This window comes from Macaca thibetana, chromosome X (assembly GCF_024542745.1).
Source record: "Macaca thibetana thibetana isolate TM-01 chromosome X, ASM2454274v1, whole genome shotgun sequence".
Taxonomy (NCBI): domain Eukaryota; kingdom Metazoa; phylum Chordata; class Mammalia; order Primates; family Cercopithecidae; genus Macaca; species Macaca thibetana.
The window spans coordinates 113,169,900-113,193,225 of record NC_065598.1 but is presented as its reverse complement, the minus strand read 5'-3'; the positions used below and the strand labels follow the sequence as shown (position 1 = coordinate 113,193,225).

Here is a 23,326-nt window from a genome sequence, read left to right as displayed (position 1 = left end):
TTTCCTCCTTTCCAATATGGGTGCCTTTTTTTCTTTGAAAAAATTATTTCCCTGAGTTTTCCAAGATGAATTTCATTTCCTTTTCTTGGCTAATTGCCCTGGCTAGAGCTTCTAGCACAATGTTGAATAGAGGCAGTGAGAGCAGACATCCTTGTTTTGTTCCTGATTTTAGGGGGCAAGCATCTAATGTTTTATCATCAAGTATAGTGTTGGTTGTAGATTTTTAAAAATATTACATTAAATTATTATTCATCTTTCTTCTTAGAGCTGAGGGTCTTGCTGTGTTGGCCAGGCTGGTCTCAGACTCCTGGGCTCAAGTAATCCTCCTGCCTCAGCCTCCTGAGTTGCTGGGATTTCAGATATGAGCCACTATGCCTAGCATATTCATCTTTATTACTGAATTTCTTTTGCAACCCCTTAAATTTCTGTGGTTGAGGTGAGACCCTCACTTATTTTACATCAGTTTTGGCCCTGTGGTTATAGAAGATTTGGAGGAAATTGTAAAAAGTTCTAAAGATTCTGAATTCAGGTTGTTTTGCAAGTGTCTTTACATTCTATATCTGTTTTAAAGAAACCAAATCTGTAAGTGACAGTTCATGCATTCATCATGGTAGTGAGGTTAATTTATGAAATAAGATGCCATGCCAAGATTTAATTAACAGGCATTTGTGCAAATCAAAAGCCTTAGTTCTATATCAAATGATAAAGTAAACCATATCCTACTTTAACATTTTTTTATCTATTGTTGAACTGTGGATCTGAATGTGTTCCATAAGATGGCTTCTACTGTGGCTATGAAGATTGTAGAAAAGATAGAGCTACCTACACTTCCCTTTATGCCTTCTGTTATTTTCTTAAATTTGCTAAAAATATTTGTTATGGATCCAGAAAAACTGTTACCTTTATCCAGACCTGCATGCTGTACTCCCTTGAATCCCTTGCACAGTAAACGTAGAGTGACCTAATTTGGTAACATGGTGATTTCTGCTGGAAATATTTGTATCTGAAATGCTGCTTTCTAAGGAGTTCTGACTGGTGATTTGCCAGTTTTTTTTTTTTAACCATATTTGAAAATCACTTATTAAAAAGAGTTAAAACTTTAGTAAATTGACTATATGAATTTTATCAGAACAGGTTTTAATTGTTTTACATTTAATTGACTTGTGGCTTTTGATTGAATAGGATGTTAAACAGTGTTGTACCTATTTAGAAGGAAATGCTTTGTCTTTTTAATGTAATATTGAGGAATATGATAAACTCTTAAGGAGACAGTTTATAATTTAATACAGTACTCACAATATTTCTAAGACTGACTGTGATATGTAAATTGGAGTGGACCTTAAAGAGGGTTCTTAATTCATATTAGTCTATGTCATTTCAGCAAATGATTAATACTTATTTTTTAAGAAATGCAATAATAAACCTGTCATTGCTGAAGAAATACTTTTATGTCTTCTTGTTGTTATTTAGATGTTGCTTAGTGTTTAGAGCACGGACTTTAGATTTCAGCTATAGATTCACTCAAAAACCAGAATCCTTCAGCTTAAAGATCTCTTGTACAAAGAAAGCAAAATGATGTGTTTTTCTTTTACTATACTTGAAGAATGTCATGTTATAAAAATGCTGCTCGCATCTAGATTTGAAGAGTTACTTAGAACTTAATCATATTTTATTATATTAGAGATAATAGGCATTTTTGTTTTAAGATAGTTTGTGAATCTCATTTTGCTTGGATAAACAGCTTTCTGATAAGGTGGTTACTGTAATATAAAAGCACTTAAGCATTTTACCCTTTGGAACATGGAGGACAAATTGAATTATAGCCTGTTAGCATGGAGATGAGGAAAAAAAGAAACAACTTGCACCTGCTTGCTTAAACGCATCCCAAATTGAAAGCCACTTAACACATGAAGCCATTTAATTTTCCCTATAAAATGCTCAACAGTTTTTTATCTTCCCTCAATTTATCTATAGACTTCCACTTAAAATCTTTTGTAAGTGTTTTTCTTCTTTCTCCTTCATTGTCTTTTTCTTGTTTGTAATTTATTGTGGGAGAAATAGGATTTTGCATGGTAACTAGGACCCTGAGAGGTGTTTTATGTTCTATGGTTTCAGATTTTCTCTTGGTTTCTCTCTCTCTCTCTCTCTCTCTCTCTCACACACACACACACACAAAATTGAGATTGGACATCTTTTCTTATGCTTATTCTTTTTGTTGCCATTCTTCTGTGAAAGGCTTGTTGAAATATTTGCTCACAGAGTTGCTCACCTTTGTTTCATTATGTTTTTAGACTGTTTTATGTATGATGAATATTAAACCTTTGCCTATGTTGCAGATCTCCTTGCTTCCAACCTCACACCCTCCTGCCTTTTGTTAATTATGTTTATGGCGTTTTGTACCATATAGAATTGCAACGTTTTTTAACCAACAAACTTAAAAATTATTTTCTTTATGGTCTCTAAGTTTTGTGTCAGCCCTTAGAAAGATTTTGTGACTCATTAAAAAACTAAAAAAAAAAAAAAAAAAAAAAAAAAATTCTCCTCTATCTTCCACTAGTTTTTTTTTTCTTTTTTCTTTTTTTTTTTTCTTTTCTTTTCTTTTCTTGAGATGGCGTCTTGCTCTGTTGCCCTGACTGGAGTGCAGTGGTGCGATCTTGGGTCACTGCAACATCCACCTCCTGGGTTCAAGCAATTCTGCCTCAGCCTCTTGAGTAGCTGGGATTACAGGTGTGCGCCAACAGGCCCAGCTAATTTTTTGTATTTTTTTTTTTTTAGTAGAGACGGGGTTTTACCATGTTGGCCAGGCTGGTCTCAAACTCCTGACCTCGTGATCTGCCCACCTTGGTCTCCCAAAGTGCTGGGATTACAGGCGTGAGCCACTGTGCCCGGCCTCTATTACTTTTACAATTTTACTTTTTCATATTTCAATATTTAATCTATCTGGAACATATGGTATAGATAGGATTTTAATCTCCTCTCCCTAGCATAGCCAATTTTCCCTAAAGTGTTTTTTGAGAAGTTTTATCTTCCTACTGATTTCAACTGCCACATTCATGATATAGTTAATAACCATATGTATTTTGATCTATTTTTAGATTCTGTTCTGTTCATTCCTCTGTCTGTTCCCACACTAGTACCACACTGTAATAGTTACTATATTTCTTTTACTACATTTTAATATCCACTGGAAAAAGTTTTCTTGCCTCTGCCTCCCCAACCACCCTGTTGTAAGTATGTTTATGGCTTATTTTTCTTTTTTAAGCTTATTAGACAATTTTTATGTGTTCAGTTCTCCCAATCAACTATAGATTCAATGTACAAAATATCCACCTTCTCCACAAAAAATCTGACTCTTTTGGAAATTTGATTGAAATTATATTGAATTTATATATTAAATTTGAGGGAAGTTTGCATCTTTATGATTTTGAGTTTGTCTGTTCCTGGATATGGTGGGTGTGTGTGTGTATGTGCACGTGAGCGCATGTGTTTCCATTTATTCAGGGTCATTTATTATTTTATGTGCTTCAGTAAAATTTTATTTTTCTATTTATTTATTTATGAGACAGAGTCTCACTCTGTCACCCAGGATGGAGTGCAGTGGCGCGATCTCGGCTCACTGCAAGCTCTGCCTCCGGGTTCACACCATTTTCCTGCCTCAGCCTCCCAAGTAGCTGGGACTACAGGCGCCTGTCACCACACCTGGCTAACTTTTTTTGTATTTTTAGTCAATACGGGGTTTCACCGTGTTAGCCAGGATGGTCTCGATCTCCTGACCTCGTGATCTGCCCGCCTCAGCCTCCCAAAGTGCTGGGATTACAGGTGTGAGCTACCGCACCCAGCCAAAAATTTTATTTTTCATATGTCTTTCATGCATCTTTTAAAGCATATTTGTAATTTTTTTTTTTTTTTACAAACTTTGCTGCTCTCAGGTAGATGATATTTTTTTTCCAGTACTTTTAGAATAAGATATTGGTGGAATATAAGAAATCCTTGTTTTCATGGACCTGACATTCTTGTAATGGGCCTCTCATTGTGCTAGTTTTTCAGTTGATTCTTTTGCATTTTCCATAAACCTTATGTTATCTATAAATCATTAATTTTTAGACAATCATTTATGATCCTGCAGCAGCAACATTCCTCAGGAACTTGTTAGCAATGCAAATTCTCTAGACCGATCCCACAGGAACTGAAGGAGAAACTCTTTATAGCAATTTGTGCTTCACATGTCTCCAAACTCTGATGTATGCTCAAGTTTGGAGACCACTGATGTAAACAATAATTTTATGCTGTCTTGCTTATATTTTCATTTCTCACTTTTTTAAAAAAATTGCAAGATGTGTGTGTATCAGGGCTCAATGGATTACATAGAATGAGCACTGACTGAATAGGCTGAGACACATCGCTATCATCCATGGGTAAGATGGGAGGGGAATGATGAGACATGAATTATTCCTTAATTTCTTAATTCCTTAATTAAGTGAATAAGGAAAAAGTAAATCAGAGAGAGAGAGAGAGAGAGAAAGAAATTAAGTATACAATTTAGGGTGAGGATTTTAGTGGTTGACAGAGGGAAATCTGATTCAAAGTAAGATCACTCCTATAGATAAGTAAGAATTGTAACATGATGAAATTGCAAGAAATAAAGACAGCTAATCCTAAGACTGGCATTTAATATTTAATGAATGTTTGTAAGATGAAGTTCAGTCTTTGCAATATGAGGGTCACAACCATTAGAAAATCATATAGAATTGCATTAATAGAAGGATAATACTTTCAATATTGGCAAAAAAGCCAATTGCAATGATGAGTCAAATGATACCATGAGCCAACAATATACCTCAAAGGCATTCCTAAAGCCTATTATGAATGACAACATGAGAAGGGACTACCAGGGGATCTTGTCAGGAAAGGAGGCCAGGTGTGGTGGCTCATGCCCATAATCCCAACACTTTGGGAGGCCGAGACAGGAGGATTGCTTGAGGCCAAGAGTTTGAGACAAGCCTGAGCAATATAGTGAAACTCTACTATCTAAAAAGAAAAAAAAGGAAAAATAAAGAAAAGACAGGAGGAATGATATTAAGCAGTGGAACTGCATGGTGTATGGTGTATACCTATAGCTGACAGAAAGTAAAATGATAGTGACCGCATGGTGGTGACATGGGCAGATTGCTTTAGTGACTATAGCAGGGAAGCTGAAATTGTTGAAAAGAGTGTGTCAGCCACTCTGGCACTTGGCCAGGAAAAGGGAGAAACTTAAGAAACATGGGAATCCGGTCTTTTTGGTAGGAGTTTAGACCTAAAAGTAGCTGTGGACATACCTCTCTGGACCCCCTAGTTGTAGCATAAGATGCTGGTCAAGGGGAAACCAGGCAGGCTGATCATGTACTTAAAATGAGTGTTCTGAAGTAGGCTTTAGCTGCAACCTTTAGTATAGTGCAACTGTTATTTTGTTAGGGGTGCATATGTGGGAGCATACCAGATAGACCTATCAATTTTTAGATTTACTGTAGTGAAAAATCACCACCCAATGCAACAGTTAGTGCTCAGGTATTTTAGGATAAGACCTCTTTAGTGCCACAGGTGGGAGGGGAGTATAAGCTAAATGATTCTATGATCTAACACTCTGGGACATTTAAAAAAATCAACTTTTGTCTAACAAACTATTTTTTAAAGAACACAATTCTGTTAGTTAAACTTCAGATTTTGCATTTTCAAGATGATTTTGAATTTTTGTGATGCTGCTATATATAACTTAATTTAGAGGAGTGCAATTATGTACAGTTTTTGTAGATTTTGCAGTTTTTTGATTTTGTCATGTTTAGCATTTTTCACTAATCCTTTCTGTCAGCTTTCTTTTCTTACCACAGTACTTATCAAAATTTTATTTGAAGACAGAGTGCTAGAGGAACTCCTAAAAATTTTTAAATATAGCATCAGTTTAATTCATAAGTGAGACTTACCTTATGTAGTGTGAAATTGGCTAAGGATATCTCAAATCTGATTATTTTAAAGCTATTGGATTTTGGACAGAGTAGGAAAGAATGATACAGTGGGTTTTAATTAAATGCTAGGTCATAAACTGGAATCTTTATTTGAAATATTATCTAAGATAGGTGCTTGAGAAATATTAGATTTGTGAGTTACTTAAATACTTATGAATAAAATTGCTTGAACTTATGCAAGATATCTCAACTACCATAAGCAGTTTTGTCAGTTTTATTTCTGGTGAGCTATACTGAATATTTTAAGGGCAAAACTACAATTAGGTCTTTGGCAGGTATGTGCTCTGAGTAATGATTAGTTTCCCTTTTATTCATGAGGGTGTCATGGCCAGGGGAAAGTGTGCATTTTTAATTACAACACTTGTCTGGTTATATTTTTGTTCTGTCTGGTTTTATTTCTTTGAAAGCTCTTAAAAAAAATGTTGGCCTTTCTATGTCATATCCTGTCTGCTCACCTACATAGTCCCGACTTTAGGGCAGAAATAATATTTTCTACTTTTTGTTTCTTCTTTATTAGAAAAATCCAAACATGCAGAAAAGTACAATATAACAGTTGCCCATGTAGCCACCATGTAGCTGTGTAAAATCTCAAAATTTCGCCATTTTTGTTTTAGATCCTCAACAAAAAAGATACAGGTGAAGCTCCTAGAGTATCCTTCCACATTTACATTTTCCTACTTTCCTCTCCTGGGGGAACTACTGTCCAAAATTTGGTATTTATCATTTCCGTTATTATTTTTGTCCTTTTTCTATATCTGTGTGTATGTATGTGTGTGTGTGTGTGTATGTATATGTATATGTGTGTACATGTGTGTACTTGAACTTCTTCAGTTTACATTTTTGTCTAATGTAATGCTATTCAGATTTACCTGCTCTAGTATCTCCCATTATGAAAACAAAATAAAACAAAACAAAACATTAACTACTTGTGCATTATGTCTCATCCAACTGCCACCCATTTCTCTACTCTCTATTAAAGGAACACTCCTTGTAAGAGTTGCATGTACTTGTTTTCTCTCTCCCTTCCTAATTCTTAAACTCACACTAATCAACTCATCTCCATCACTCCACACAACCCAGTCTTAACAAGGTCTCCAGTTGTCTCTATGTTACTACACTAAGTTGTCACTTCTCACTTCCTTACTTAATCTCTCAGCAGCATCTGACACACTTGCTTACTCTTTTCTTCATATAACACCTTATTTTGTCTTCTGGGTTACCACACCTTCTTGGTTTCCCTTCTAGCCCATGGCCTCTCCTTACTCTTTTTACCAGATCCTTTTTATATTTTTATTTCAAAATAGATTGAGCAAAAAAGTACAGGATGAAAAGTAAACATCCCTCCCATCTCATATTCCTTCTCACAAATAAAGGCTATAAACAGGCTTTATGTGTTGTGCTTGTGCATGCACGTGTGAGTGAATTCATAGGTGAAAACAGTGCCTTAATTAAAATAGCATTTATTTGTTTCTTATTTCTATTATGGTTGGTGCAAAAGTAATTGCGGTTTATGTTATAAACAGTAATTGCAGTTTTAATGGCAAAAACCGCAATAACTTTCGCACTAACCTAATATTGTCTTTATATGTGCTTCTTGCTTATATTATTTCCTTACCTTATGACTATATTTTATTGTTTTCACCAATTTTGTGTAAGTTAAAATTATTAGCCCTTTGTTGCCTGTCATGTGTGTTATGAATTATTTTTCCTAGTTTATCAGTTGCCTGAGGGCCTTGGCATATTTGAAGTACAGAGTTTTAATTTTTTTCTGTGGTCAGATTGAATAGTATGTTATGATTTCTGATATTCAGGTGCTGCTTGCCTTCTTCACTGCATGATTAGAAATAATTTCACTTAGGTTTTCTCTTGGTACTCTTTCAGCTTCATTTTGTTACCTCTAAATTTTGATCCTTCTGGAATGTATTTCAGGGCAACAAGTGAAATAGTGGATAACCTCTGCTTTTTTAAAAAATAAACACAACCAAATGGCTACCCAGTTGTCCTGAAATCACTTATTCAATCATCCCCCCTGTTCTCTTACTTGTTTGAAAGGCCATCTTTACCCCAGAGTAATTACCTGCTATATTTGTGTTTCTCACAAGATTTTGAAATTATTTATTTATTTCTGTTTTATTTTTCAAGTCACTGCAGTAAGGTTCTCCCCACTGATATTGAAACTGCTCTTGGTAAAGGTCACCACTCATAATTGTTAAATCAAGTAGATGTATCTTACTTGGTCTTGAATTTGTTGAATGCTCTTGAACTACTCTTCTTTTTTAGCTTTTATCTCACAATTCTCATAGTTTTCCTCCTACCATTCTCTCTGTTTTCCTTACTAGTTTGTCTTCTTCCATTTCTTTGGGATTCCACTTTCTCATGGTGAATATACTCATTTTTGGCTTTTTATTTATTTATAATTTTTGTGGGCACATAGTAGGTATATATATTTATGGGATACATGAGCTGTTTAGATACAGACATGCAATGGGAAATAAGCACATCATGGAGAATGGGGTGTCCATCCCCTCAAGCATTTATCCTTTGAGTTACAAACAATCTAATTATACTCTTTACGTTATTTTAAAATGTACAATTAAGTTGTTATTAACTATAGTTGCTCCTGTTGTGCTACTAAATAGTGGATCTTATTCATTCTATCTAACTGTAGTTTTGTACCCATTAACCATCCCCACTCCTCCCTACCCAACTACCATTCCCAGCCTCTGGTAGCCATCATTCTACCATCTGTCTCCATGAGTTCAATCATTTTAATTTTTAGCTCCCACAAATAAGTGAGAACATGTGAAGTTTGTCTTTTTGTGTCTGGCTTATTTCACTTAACACAATGTCCTCCAGTTCCATCCATGTTGTTGCAATTGACAAGATCACATTCTTTTTGTAGTTAAATAGTACTCCACTGTGTATATGTACTACATTTTCTTTATCCATTCATCTGTTGATGGATACTTAGGTTGCTTCCAAATCTTGGCTATTGAATAGTGTTTCAATAAACATAGGATTACAGATACCTCTTTGATACATAGAGTTTCTTTCTTTGGGGTTTGTAATTAGCAGTGGGATTGCTGGATGATATGGTAGCTCTATTTTTAGTTTTTTGAGGAATTGCCAAACTGTTCTCTGTAGTAGTGGTACTAATGTACCAACAGTGGACAAGGGTTTCCTTTTATCCACATCCTCGCCAGCATTAGTTATTGCGTCTTTTGGATAAAAGCCATTTTAACTGAAATGAGATGATATCTCAGTGTAGTTTTTATTTTTATTTTTACTTTTTGGAGACAGAGTCTCACTCTGCTGCCCAAGCTGGAGTGCAGTGGCTCAATCTCAGCTCACTGCAATCTCTGCCTCCCGGGTTCAGGGAATTCTCTTGTCAGCTTCCTGAGTAGCTGGGATTACAGGCATGCGCCACCACGCCCAGCTAAGTTTTTTTGTATTTTTAGTAGACATGGGTTTTCATCATGTTGGCCAGCTGGCCTCAAACTCCTCACCTCAAGTGATCCACCAGTCTCAGCCTCCCAAAGTGCTGGGATTACAGGCGTGAACCATCATGCTTGGCCCTCAGTGTAGTTTTGATTTGCATTTCTCTGATGATCAATCATATCAGTCACCTTTTTATTGGCCTGTTTGCCATATGTATGTCTTCTTTTGAGAAATGTCTATTTAGATATTTTGCCCATTTCCTTTTCTTTCTTTCTTTCTTTCTTTCTTTCTTTCTTTCTTTCTTTCTTTCTTTCTTTCTTTCTTTCTTTTCTTTCTTTCTTTCTTTCTTTCTTTCTTTCTCTCTCTCTCTCTCTCTCTCTCTTTTCTTTTCTTTTCTTTTCTTTTCTTTTCTTTTCTTTTCTTTTCTTTTCTTTTCTTTTCTTTTCTTTTGATGGAGTCTCGTTCCGCCTCCTGGGTTCACACCATTCTCCTGCTTCAGCCTCCCCAGTAGCTGGGACTACAGGCACCCGCCACCACACCCGGCTAATTTTTTTGTATTTTTAGTAGAGATGGGGTTTCACCATGTTAGCCAGGATGGTCTCAATCTCCTGACCTCGTGATCTGCCTGCCTTGGCCTCTCAAAGTGCTGGGATTACAGGCGTGAGCAACCACACCCAGCCTATTTTGCCCATTTCTTAATTGGATTATTAGATTTTTTTTCTATAGAGTTGCTGAGCTCCTTACATATTCTGGTTATTAATCACTTGTCAGATGGATGGTTTGCATGTGGGAAAAATAGATGCAAATTATCCATCTATCGTTGTCTCTTCATTTTGTTGATTGTTTTCTTTGCTATGCAGAAGCTTTTTGACTCGATGTGATCCCATTTGTCCATTTTTGCTTTGGTTGTCTGTGCTTGTTGGGTATTGATCAAGAAATCTTTGCCTAGACCAATGTTCTGGAGTCTTTCTCCAATGTTTTCTTTTAGAAGTTTCATAGTTTTTGATTTTTGTATATGGTGAGAGATAGGGGTCTAGTTTCATTTTTCTGCATATGGATACCCAGTTTTCTCAGCATGATTTATTGAAAAGACTGTCCTTTCCCTAATGGATATTCTTGGCACCTTTGTAAAAAATGAGTTCATTGTAGATGTATGGATTTATTTCTGGGTTCTCTATTCTGTTCCATTGGTCTATGTGTCTTTTCTTATTCCAGCACCATGCTGTTTTGGTTACTGTAGCTCTAGAGTATAATTTGAGGTGAGGTAATGTGATTCTTCTCGTTTTCCTTTTTTTTTGCTTCAGGGTAACTTTGGCAATTCTGGTCTTTTGTGGTTCTTATTAATTTTAGGATTATTATTTCTATTTCTGTGAAGAATATCATTGGTATTTTGATAGGGATTACATTGAATCTGTAAATGACATTGGGTAGTATGGACATTTTAGCAATATTGATTCCTCCAATCCATGAAGATGAAATATCTTTCCATTTTGTTGTGTCCTCTTCAATTTTTCATCAGTGTTTTATAGTTTTCATTGTAGAGATCTTTAATGTCTTTGGTTAATTCTTAGGCATTTTCCTTTATATGTGGCTATTGTAAATGGGATTACTTTCTTGGTTTCTTTTTCAGATTGTTCACTTTGACATATAGAAATGCTACTGATTTTTATGTTAATTTTGTATCCTGCAGCTTTACTGAATTTATCAGTTCTAATAGTTTTTGGGTGGAGCCTTTAGGTTTCTTCAAATATTAAGATCATGTTATCTGCAATCGAGGATAATTTGATTTCTTCCTTTCCATTTTGTAAGCCTTTATTTCTTTCTCTTGTCTGGTTGCTCTATCTAGGACTTCCTGTACTATGTTGAATAACAATGGTGAAAGTGGGCATCCATATTTTGTTCCAGATCTTAGAAGAAAGTCTTTTAGTTTTCCCCATTCAATATGATACTAGCTGTGGGTCTGACATAAACAGCCTTTATTGTGGTGAGGCGTATTCCTTGTATACCCAGGTTTTTGAGGGTTTTCTTTTTTATCATGAAGCGATGTTGGATTTTATTTATTTATTTATTTATTTATTTATTTATTTATTATTATTATACTTTAAGTTGTAGGGTACATGTGCATAACGTGCAGGTTTGTTACATATGTATACTTGTGCCATGTTGCTGTGCTGCACCCATCAACTCGTCATTTACATCAGGTATAACTCCCAATGCAATCCCTCCCCCTTCCCCCCTCCCCATGATAGGCCCCGGTGTGTGATGTTCCCCTTCCTGAGTCCGAGTGATCTCATTGTTCAGTTCCCACCTATGAGTGAGAACATGCGGTGTTTGGTTTTCTGTTCTTGTGATAGTTTGCTAAGAATGATGGATTCCAGCTGCATCCAAGTCCCTACAAAGGACTCAAACTCATCCTTTTTTATGGCTGCATAGTATTCCATGGTGTATATGTGCCACATTTTCTTAATCCAATCTGTCACTGATGGACATTTGGGTTGATTCCAAGTCTTTGCTATTGTGAATAGTGCTGCAATAAACATACGTGTGCATGTGTCTTTATAGCAGCATGATTTCTAATCCTTTGGGTATATACCCAGTAATGGGATGGCTGGGTCATATGGTACATCTAGTTCTAGATCCTTGAGGAATCGCCATACTGTTTTCCATAATGGTTGAACTAGTTTACAATCCCACCAACAGTGTAAAAGTGTTCCTATTTCTCCACATCCTCTCCAGCACCTGTTGTTTCCTGACTTTTTAATGATTGTCATTCTAACTGGTGTGAGATGGTATCTCATTGTGGTTTTGATTTGCATTTCTCTGATGGCCAGTGATGATGAGCATTTTTTCATGTGTCTGTTGGCTGTATGAATGTCTTCTTTTGAGAAATGTCTGTTCATATCCTTTGCCCACTTTTTGATGGGGTTGTTTGTTTTTTTTGTAAATTTGTTTGAGTTCTTTGTAGGTTCTGGATATTAGCCCTTTGTCAGATGAGTAGATTGCAAAAATTTTCTCCCATTCTGTAGGTTGCCTGTTCACTCTGATGGTAGTGTCTTTTGCTGTGCAGAAGCTCTTTAGTTTAATGAGATCCCATTTGTCAATTTTGGCTTTTGCTGCCGTTGCTTTTGGTGTTTTAGACATGAAATCTTTGCCCATGCCTATGTCCTGCATGGTACTACCTAGGTTTTCCTCTAGGATTTTTATGGTATTAGGTCTAACATTTAAGTCTCTAATCCATCTTGAATTAATTTTCGTATAAGGAGTAAGGAAAGGATCCAGTTTCAGCTTTCTACTTATGGCTAGCCAATTTTCCCAGCACCATTTATTAAATAGGGAATCCTTTCCCCATTTCTTGTTTCTCTCAGGTTTGTCAAAGATCAAATGGCTGTAGATGCGTGGTATTATTTCTGAGGACTCTGTTCTGTTCCATTGGTCTATATCTCTGTTTTGGTACCAGTACCATGCTGTTTTGGTTACTGTAGCCTTGTAGTATAGTTTGAAGTCAGGTAGCGTGATGCCTCCAGCTTTGTTCTTTTGACTTAGGATTGTCTTGGAGATGCGGGCTCTTTTTTGGTTCCATATGAACTTTAAAGCAGTTTTTTCCAATTCTGTGAAGAAACTCATTGGTAGCTTGATGGGGATGGCATTGAATCTATAAATTACCTTGGGCAGTATGGCCATTTTCACGATATTGATTCTTCCTATCCATGAGCATGGTATGTTCTTCCATTTGTTTGTGTCCTCTTTGATTTCACTGAGCAGTGGTTTGTAGTTCTCCTTGAAGAGGTCCTTTACATCCCTTGTAAGTTGGATTCCTAGGTATTTGATTCTCTTTGAAGCAATTGTGAATGGAAGTTCATTCCTGATTTGGCTCTCTGTTTGTCTGTTACTGGTGTATAAGAATGCTTGTGATTTTTGCACATTAATTTTGTATCCTGAGACTTTGCTGAAGTTGCTTATCAGCTTAAGGAGATTTTGGACTGAGACAATGGGGTTTTCTAAATATACAATCATGTCATCTGCAAACAGGGACAATTTGACTTCTTCTTTTCCTAACTGAATACCCTTGATTTCTTTCTCTTGCCTGATTGCCCTAGCCAGAACTTCCAACACTATGTTGAATAGGAGTGGTGAGAGAGGGCATCCCTGTCTTGTGCCAGTTTTCAAAGGGAATTTTTCCAGTTTTTGCCCATTCAGTATGATATTGGCTGTGGGTTTGTCATAAATAGCTCTTATTATTTTGAGGTACGTTCCATCAATACCGAATTTATTGAGCGTTTTTAGCATGAAGGGCTGTTGAATTTTGTCAAAAGCCTTTTCTGCATCAATTGAGATAATCATGTGGTTCTTGTCTTTGGTTCTGTTTATATGCTGGATTATGTTTATTGATTTGCGAATGTTGAACCAGCCTTGCATCCCAGGGATGAAGCCCACTTGATCATGGTGGATAAGCTTTTTGATGTGTTGCTGAATCCGGTTTGCCAGTATTTTATTGAGGATTTTTGCGTCGATGTTCATTAGGGATATTGGTCTAAAATTCTCTTTTTTTGTTGTGTCCTTGCCAGGCTTTGGTATCAGGATGATATTGGCCTCATAAAATGAGTTATGGAGGATTCCCTCTTTTTCTATTGATTGGAATAGTTTCAGAAGGAATGGTACCAACTCCTCCTTGTACCTCTGGTAGAATTCAGCTGTGAATCCATCTGGTCCTGGACTTTTTTTGGTTGGTAGGCTATTAATTGTTGCCTCAATTTCAGAGCCTGCTATTGGTCTATTCAGGGATTCAACTTCTTCCTGGTTTAGTCTTGGAAGAGTGTAAGTGTCCAGGAAATTATCCATTTCTTCTAGATTTTCCAGTTTATTTGCGTAGAGGTGTTTATAGTATTCTCTGATGGTAGTTTGTATTTCTGTGGGGTCGGTGGTGATATCCCCTTTATCATTTTTCATTGCGTCGATTTGATTCTTCTCTCTTTTCTTCTTTATTAGTCTTGCTAGTGGTCTGTCAATTTTGTTGATCTTTTCAAAAAACCAACTCCTGGATTCATTGATTTTTTGGAGGGTTTTTTGTGTCACTATCTCCTTCAGTTCTGCTCTGATCTTAGTTATTTCTTGCCTTCTGCTAGCTTTTGAATGTGTTTGCTCTTGCTTCTCTAGTTCTTTTAATTGCGATGTTAGAGTGTCAATTTTAGATCTTTCCTGCTTTCTCTTGTGGGCATTTAGTGCTATAAATTTCCCTCTACACACTGCTTTAAATGTGTCCCAGAGATTCTGGTATGTTGTATCTTTGTTCTCATTGGTTTCAAAGAACATCTTTATTTCTGCCTTCATTTTGTTATGTACCCAGTAGTCATTCAGGAGCAGGTTGTTCAGTTTCCATGTAGTTGAGCGGTTTTGAGTGAGTTTCTTAGTCCTGAGTTCTAGTTTGATTGCACTGTGGTCTGAGAGACAGTTTGTTATAATTTCTGTTCTTGTACATTTGCTGAGGAGTGCTTTACTTCCAATTACGTGGTCAATTTTGGAGTAAGTACGATGTGGTGCTGAGAAGAATGTATATTCTGTTGATTTGGGGTGGAGAATTCTATAGATGTCTATTAGGTCTGCTTGCTGCAGAGATGAGTTCAATTCCTGGATATCCTTGTTAACTTTCTGTCTCGTTGATCTGTCTAATGTTGACAGTGGAGTGTTGAAGTCTCCCATTATTATTGTATGGGAGTCTAAGTCTCTGTAAGTCTCTAAGGACTTGCTTGATGAATCTGGGTGCTCCTGTATTGGGTGCATATATATTTAGGATAGTTAGCTCTTCCTGTTGAATTGATCCCTTTACCATTATGTAATGGCCCTCTTTGTCTCTTTTGATCTTTGATGGTTTAAAGTCTGTTTTATCAGAGACTAGTATTGCAACCCCTGCTTTTTTTTGTTCTCCATTTGCTTGGTAAATCTTCCTCCATCCCTTTATTTTGAGCCTATGTATGTCTCTGCGTGTGAGATGGGTCTCCTGAATACAGCAGACTGTTGGGTCTTGACTCTTGATCCAGTTTGCCAGTCTGTGTCTTTTAATTGGAGCATTTAGTCCATTTACATTTAAGGTTAATATTGTTATGTGTGAACTTGATCCTGCCATTATGATATTAACTGGTTATTTTGCTCGTTAGTTGATGCAGTTTCTTCCTAGCCTCAATGGTCTTTACATTTTGGCATGTTTTTGCAATGGCTGGTACCGGTTGTTCCTTTCCATGTTTAGTGCTTCCTTCAGGGTCTCTTGTAAGGCAGGCCTAGTGGTGACAAAATCTCTAAGCATTTTCTTATCTGTAAAGGATTTTATTTCTCCTTCACTTATGAAACTTAGTTTGGCTGGATATGAAATTCTGGGTTTAAAATTCTTTTCTTTAAGAATGTTGAATATTGGCCCCCACTCTCTTCTGGCTTGTAGAGTTTCTGCCGAGAGATTTGCTGTTAGTCTGATGGGCTTCCCTTTGTGGGTAACCCGACCTTTCTCTCTGGCTGCCCTTAAGATTTTTTCCTTCATTTCAACTTTGGTGAATCTGGCAATTATGTGTCTTGGAGTTGCTCTTCTCGAGGAGTATCTTTGTGGCGTTCTCTGTATTTCCTGGATTTGAATGTTGGCCTGCCCTACTAGGTTGGGGAAGTTCTCCTGGATGATATCCTGAAGAGTGTTTTCCAACTTGGTTCCATTTTCCCCCTCACTTTCAGGCACCCCAATCAGACGTAGATTTGGTCTTTTTACATAATCCCATACTTCTTGCAGGCTTTGTTCATTTCTTTTTCTTCTTTTTTCTTTTGGTTTCTCTTCTCACTTCATTTCATTCATTTGATCCTCAATCGCTGATACTCTTTCTTCCAGTTGATGGAGTCGGTTACTGAAGCTTGTGCATTTGTCACGTATTTCTCGTGTCATGGTTTTCATCTCTTTCATTTCATTTAGGACCTTCTCTGCATTAATTACTCTAGCCATCAATTCTTCCACTTTTTTTTCAAGATTTTTAGTTTCTTTGCGCTGGGTACGTAATTCCTCCTTTAGCTCTGAGAAATTTGATGGAATGAAGCCTTCTTCTCTCATCTCGTCAAAGTCATTCTCCGTCCAGCTTTGATCCGTTGCTGGCGATGAGCTGCGCTCCTTTGCCGGGGGAGATGCGCTCTTATTTTTTGAATTTCCAGCTTTTCTGCCCTGCTTTTTCCCCATCTTTGTGGTTTTATCTGCCTCTGGTCTTTGATGATGGTGATGTACTGATGGGGTTTTGGTGTAGGTGTCCTTACTGTTTGATAGTTTTCCTTCTAACAGTCAGGACCCTCAGCTGTAGGTCTGTTGGAGATTGCTTGAGGTCCACTCCAGACCCTGTTTGCCTGGGTATCAGCAGCAGAGGCTGCAGAAGATAGAATATTTCTGAACAGCGAGTGTACCTGTCTGATTCTTGCTTTGGAAGCTTCCTCTCAGGGGTGTACTCCTCCCTGTGAGGTGTGGGGTGTCAGACTGCCCCTAGTGGGGGATGTCTCCCAGTTAGGCTTCTCAGGGGTCAGGGACCCAGTTGAGCAGGGAGTCTGTCCCTTTTCAGATCTCAACCTCCGTGTTGGGAGATCCACTGCTCTCTTCAAAGCTGTCAGACAGAGTCGTTTGCGTCTGCAGAGGTGTCTGCTGCATTTGTTTAGTTTACTGTGCCCTGTCCCCAGAGGTGGAGTCTACAGAGACAGGCAGGTTTCCTTGAGCTGCTGTGAGCTCCACCCAGTTCGAGCTTCCCAGCAGCTTTGTTTACCTACTTAAGCCTCAGCAATGGCGGGCGCCCCTCCCCCAGCCTCGCTGCTGCCTTGCCGGTAGATCACAGACTGCTGCGCTAGAAATGAGGGAGGCTCCGTGGGTGTGGGACCCTCCCGGCCAGGTGTGGGATATGATCTCCTGGTGTGCCTGTTTGCTTAAAGCGCAGTATTGGGGTGGGAGTTACCCGATTTTCCAGGTGTTGTGTGTCTCAGTTCCCCTGGCTAGGAAAAGGGACTCCCTTCCCCCTTGCGCTTCCCAGGTGAGGCAATGCCTCGCCCTGCTTCAGCTCTCGCTGGTCGGGCTGCAGCAGCTGACCAGCACTGATCGTCCGGCACTCCCCAGTGAGATGAACCCAGTACCTCAGTTGAAAATGCAGAAATCACCGGTCTTCTGTGTCGCTCGCGCTGGGAGTTGGAGACTGGAGCTGCTCCTATTCGGCCATCTTGCTCTGGCCCCCCGATGTTGGATTTTATCAAATACATTTGATTATCAATTGAAATGATCATAAGGTTTTTGTCCTTCCTTCTATTGATATTATATACCACATTGATTGATTTATGTATGTTGAACCATCCTTGCATCCCTGGGGTAAAACTCATTTGATCTTGATGACTGGTCTTTTTAATGTGTTGTTGAATTCAGTTTGCTAATATTTTATGGAGGACTTTTGCATCAATGTTCATCAGATATATTGGGCCATATAGTCTTCTTTCTGTGATGTGTCCTTGTTTGGTTTTGGTATCAGGACAATACTGGCCTTGTAGAATGAGTTTTGAAGTATTCATTCCTCCTCCATTATTTGGAATAGTTTGAGTAGGATTGGCATTATTTCTTCTGGAAATGTGTTTGGTAAAATTCATCAGAGAAGCCATCTGATCTTGTACTTTCCTGTGCTTGGAGACACTTTATTACACTTTCAATCTCATTACTTGTTATTGGTCTGTTCAGGTTTTGGATTTTTTCATGGGTCAGTCACTAGGTTGTATATGTCTAGAAATTTATTAATTTATTCTCAGTTTTCCAATTTATTGTCATGTATTTGCTCATAGTAGCCAGTAATGATCCTTTGAATTTCTGCAGAATCACTTGTAATGTCTCCTTTTTCTTCTTTGATTTTCTTTATTTGGGTCTTCATTTTTCTTTCTGGTTCGGGGTTTGTCAGTTTTGTTTCTCTTTTCAAAAAACCAACTTTTCATTTCGTTGATCTTTTGTATTTTTTTCATTTCAATGTCATTTATTTCTGCTCTGATCTTTATGATTTCTTTTCTTCTACTAAGTTTGGGTTTGGTTTGCTTTTTTCTAGTTCTCTAAGATGCACTGTTAGGTTGTTTATTAGGAGTTTTATATCTTTTTGATGTAGGCACTTATAACTATAAACTCTCCTTTTAGTACTGCTTTCACTGTATCTTACAGGTTTTGTATGTTTTTACATTATCATTTGTTTCAAGAATTTTTTGAATTTGCTTCTTAATTTCTTTTTATAAAATCTGCCATGAGAGAACACCTTCTTAATTTCTTCATTGACCCACTGATCATTCAGGAGCATATATTTTAATTTTCATGTGTTTTTAGAGTTTCCAAAACTTCTCTTGTTATTGATTTCTAGTTATATTCTATTGTGGTCAGAGAAGATGCTTGATGTAACTTCAGTTTTTTTGAATGTTTTAAAACTTGTTTTGTGACCCAACACATGGCCTGTCCTTGAGAGTGATCCATATGCTGAGGAGAAGAATGTGTATTCTGTGCTGGTGGATGAAATGTTCTGTAAATTTCTATTAGTTCCATTTGTTCTATAGTGCAGATTAAGTCCAATGTTTCTTAGTTGATTTTTCAGTCTGGGTGATATGTTCAATGCTGAAAATGGGTTATTGAAGTCTCCAGCTCTGATTGTATTGGCGTCTATCGCTCTCTTTAGGTCTAATATTTACTTTATATGCCTAGGTGCTCCAGTGTTGGGTGCATATATATTTATAATTTTATATCCTCTTGCTGACTTGACCCCTTTATCAATATAAAATGCCATTTTGTCTCTTTATAGTTTTTGTCTTGAAATATGTTTCGTGATATAAATATAACTATCCTTGCTCTTTTTTGGTTTCCATTTGCATGGAATATCTTTTTCCATTCCCTTATTTTCAAACTAAGTATGTCTCTACAGGTTATGTGTACTCTTTGTAGGCAACAGATCTTTGGGTCTTGTTTTTGAAAACTATTCAGCCAATCTATGTCTTTTGACTGTAGGATTTAGTTGTGTAGATTCAATGTTGTAAAGACTTACTCCAGCCATTTTGTTATTTGTTTTCTGGTTGTTTTATGGTCTTCTCTTCCTCCTTTCCTTCCCTCCTGTCTTCCTTTAGTGAAAATAATTTTCTCTGGTTGTATATGTTAATTTTTTATATATCTGATGTATGTTTTTTGATATGAGGTTACCATGAGACTTTCAAATAATATCTTATAACTCATTAAACTGTTGACAGCTTAATACTGATTGTGTAAATACTCAAACAAATAAGCAAAGAGAAAACCAGAGAAAACCAATAAAACTCTACACTTTAACTTCTTCCCCTAGCTTTTAAAACTTTTTGTTGTCTCTTTCTTTTCCTTTTGAGACAGCGTCTCACTCTGTCATCCAGGCTGGAGTGCAGTGGTGTGATCTCGGCTCACTGTAGCCTCGAGACCTCCTGGCCTCAAGTGATCCACCCACCTCAACCTCCCTAGTAGCTGGAACTATAGGCATGCGCCACCATGCCTGGCTAGTTTTTGTATTTTTTGTAGAGACAGGGTTTTGCCATGTTGCCCAGACTGGTCTTGAACTCCTGGGTGCAAGTGATCCACCCACCTTGGCCCCCCAAAGTACTGGGACTACAGGCATGAGCCATTGTGCCTGGCCTGATGTTTCTATTTATATCTTGTTATACTGTTTATGCTGTGAAAAGTTGTAATTATATTTCACTGTGTTATAATATTCTGTGTTTTTCAGTGTGCTTATCATTACCAGTAAGTTTTGTACCTTCTGAAGATTTTGTCTTGCTCAATAATATCCTTTTCTTTCAGATTGAGGAACTCCCTTTAGCATTTCTTCTAGGACAGATCTGGTGTTGATGAAATTCCACAGCATTTGTTTGTCAAGGAAGGTCTTTGTTTCTCCTTCATGTTTGAAAGATATTTTTGGCAGATATACTATTCTAGGGTAAAAGATTTTTTTTTTTCCTGCAACACTTTAAATATGTCATGTCACTCTCTCCTGGCCTCTAAGGTTTCCACTGAAAAGACTGCTGACAGATGTATGGGAGCTCCATTGTATGTTATTTGTTTCTTTTCTCTTGCTGCTTTAGGATCCTTTCTTTGTCCTTTACCTTTGGGAGTTTGATTATTAAATGCCTTGAAGTAGTCTTCTTTGAGCTAAATCTGCTTGATGTTCTGTAACCTTCTTATACTTGAATATTTATATCTTTCTCTAGGTTTGGGAAGTTCCCTGTTATTATCCTTTTGAATAAACTTTCTATCCTCATTTCTCTTTCTACCACTTCTTTAAGGCCAATAACTCCCTGATTTGCCCTTTTGAGACTATTTTTCTAGCTATTGTAGGTATACTTTATTCTTTTTTATTTTTTCTTTGGTTTCTCTATTTTCGAATAACCTATATTCAAGCTCACTAATTCTTTCTTCTCTTTTATCAGTTCTACTGTTGAGAGACTCTGACTCATTCTTCAGTATGGCATTTGTATTTTTCAGCTCTTGTCTGATAAGATTCCGAATTCTTTCTCTGTGTTATCTTTAATTTCATTGAGGTTCATCAAAACAGCTATTTTGAATTCTCCATCTGAAATGTGACATATCCCTGTCTCTCTAAGACTGGTCTCTGGTGCCTCATTTAGTTTGTTTGGTGAGGTCATATTTCCTGGGTGGTCTCAATGTTTGTAGATTTTCGTTGGTGTTTGGGCGTTGAAGAGTTACGTATTTATTGTAATCTTTGCAGTGTGGACTTGTTTTTACTCGTCCTTCTTGGGAAGGCTTTCCAGGTATTTAAAGGGAAATGGGTGTTGTGATCTAAGCCTTTGGTCACTGTGGCTGTATTTTCATTAGTGGGCATCCCAAGCCTAGCAATGCTGTGGCTCTTGCAAACTCTTGGAGATACTGCCTTGGTTGTTTTTGCTACGATCCAGAAGAATTCTATGGATTACCAGGCAGAGACTCTTGTTCTCTTCCTCTAATTTCTCCCAAACAAATGGAGTCTCTCTCTCAATCTCTCTCTCTCTCTCTTTTCTGAATTGTTTAGAGCAGAGGGAGAAGTGACACCAGAACCTCTATGGCAACCACCACTGGGACTGCACTGGGTCCCACCTGATGCTAGCACAGCCCTAGGTCTTGCCCAAGGCTCATGGTAACCACTTCCTGGCTACTGCTTATGTTCATTCAAGGCCCAAGTGCTCTACAATCAGCATGTGGTGAATCCAGCAGCCAGGCTTGTGTCTTTCCCTTCAGCATGGTGAGTTCTCCCTGGCCCTGGGTGTGTCCAGAGATCCTGTCTAGGAGTTAAGGCCTAGAATCGGAAACCTTAGGAATCTTAACTGGTGCTCTGTTCTACTGTTACTGAGCTGGCACTCAAGTTGAAAGACAAAGTCCTTCCCACTTTTCCCACTCCTTTCCTGAAGCAGAGGAGCCACTCCTTGTAATTATATTTCACTGTGTTATAGGAGCCTTTTCTTACCCCACGGCTGCAATTAGTACTATCTAGCTACCAGTGATGTTCACTCAAGACCCAAGTGCTCCTCAGTCAGCTTGTGGTAAATGCTGCCTGTCCTGAGTCTTTCTCTTCAGGGCAGTGGGCTCCCCTCTGGCCAGGGCAGGTCCAGAAATACCGTCCAGGAGTCAAGGCCTGGAATTGGGGACTGTAGGAGCCTGCTTGGTCCTTTACCCCACTGTGGTCTCTCCATATAGCTACCACATCTAGGAATGTTCTGGGTCACACGTGAAGCCAGCATGGCTCTGAGTCTCACCCAAAACCCACAGTGAGTATTGCCTCGCCACCACTGCTGACTTTTCAGGGCCCAAGGGCCCTTTAATCAGCAGATGATGAATCCTGCTTGGGACTGGATCCTTCCCTTCAAGTCAGCAGGTTTCCTTTTTGCTCAGGGTGTCTGTAGAAATGTCATCTGGGAACTAGGGCCTGGAATGGGGGCTTCAGAACTGTGCCTACTGCCCTAGCCTACTGTAGGTAAGCTAGTATCCAAGTTGCAAGACAAAATCATCTCTTTCCCGTCTGTCCTCAAGTGGAAGGAAGGAGTCTCTCCCGTAGCTGTGAACTGTGCTGCCTGGGGTTATGGGAGGACTGATGCAAGCACTCCCTTGGGTGCACCAGCTTGTATCTCACTGGGTCATGTACACCCCACATCCATTGGCTTTGAGCCCAGCACAACACCAGGACTTGCCTAGGAATTGCAGTCCTAGTGACCTGGACTGCCTTCTCAGTTTATTTAGAATGCCAGAGTGCTTTAGCCCATGGTAGCAGGGCTTGATGGAACTCAGGTTCTAATCACTGGGATAAGCAATTTATCTCTTCCTATGCCTGGTCTAAATGCTCCCTCCATGGTTGTTGGCTGAGTTTTTCCCCTTGTTGCTTACTACTCTGACAGGGTAGCACTGAGTTCCCAAGGAAAGTCCCACCATTACTGCAGTCTCTCTCCTCTAGTGCACAGATTTTCCCTCTGCACAATGTGGCCACGCCACTGCCAGGGGATGGAGGGCGGAGTGGTGTAGGTGATTAAAGGCTGCATATCCTACCATCTTCAGGGCCTCTTTCCTTAATATGATGTTAAAACAAGGTATTGTGATCATTCACCTGATTTTTGGTTGTTATGAAAGTTCTTTTAGGTGTAAATAGTTCAATTTCATCTTCCTACAGGAGGGATGATCACTTGAGGCTTCTATTCAGCCATCTTGCTCTGACTGCCTTCACTTGAGTAACATTTCCCAATCTCATCACTTCCCTTGTTACTTAATTGGCTAAATATTCCTACATTGACACTTCTAGTTCCAATCTAAATCTAGATGTAATCTTTTCAATTTTCTGTTAGACACTGTTTGGTGTGTCCTATGGTACATAAATGTGTGT

At 38.2% G+C, this 23,326-nt stretch overlaps 1 protein-coding gene across 6 annotated transcripts in view; it reads left to right on the top strand.

The window, feature by feature from the left end:
• KLHL13 (kelch like family member 13) overlaps positions 1-23,326 on the top strand; it is a 201,293-nt gene that overhangs the window by 51,983 nt on the left and 125,984 nt on the right. The window contains exon 1 of one of the 6 annotated variants that reach the window (XM_050777497.1): positions 21,293-21,700. The exons of 4 other annotated variants lie outside the window; for them this stretch is intronic. In XM_050777497.1, coding sequence (XP_050633454.1) covers positions 21,593-21,700 — 108 coding nt within the window. In that variant the 5' untranslated portion in view covers positions 21,293-21,592. Of the gene's footprint in view, positions 1-21,292; positions 21,701-23,326 lie in introns of those variants that run through there. One more of the 6 variants, XM_050777498.1, reaches the window with a different exon arrangement.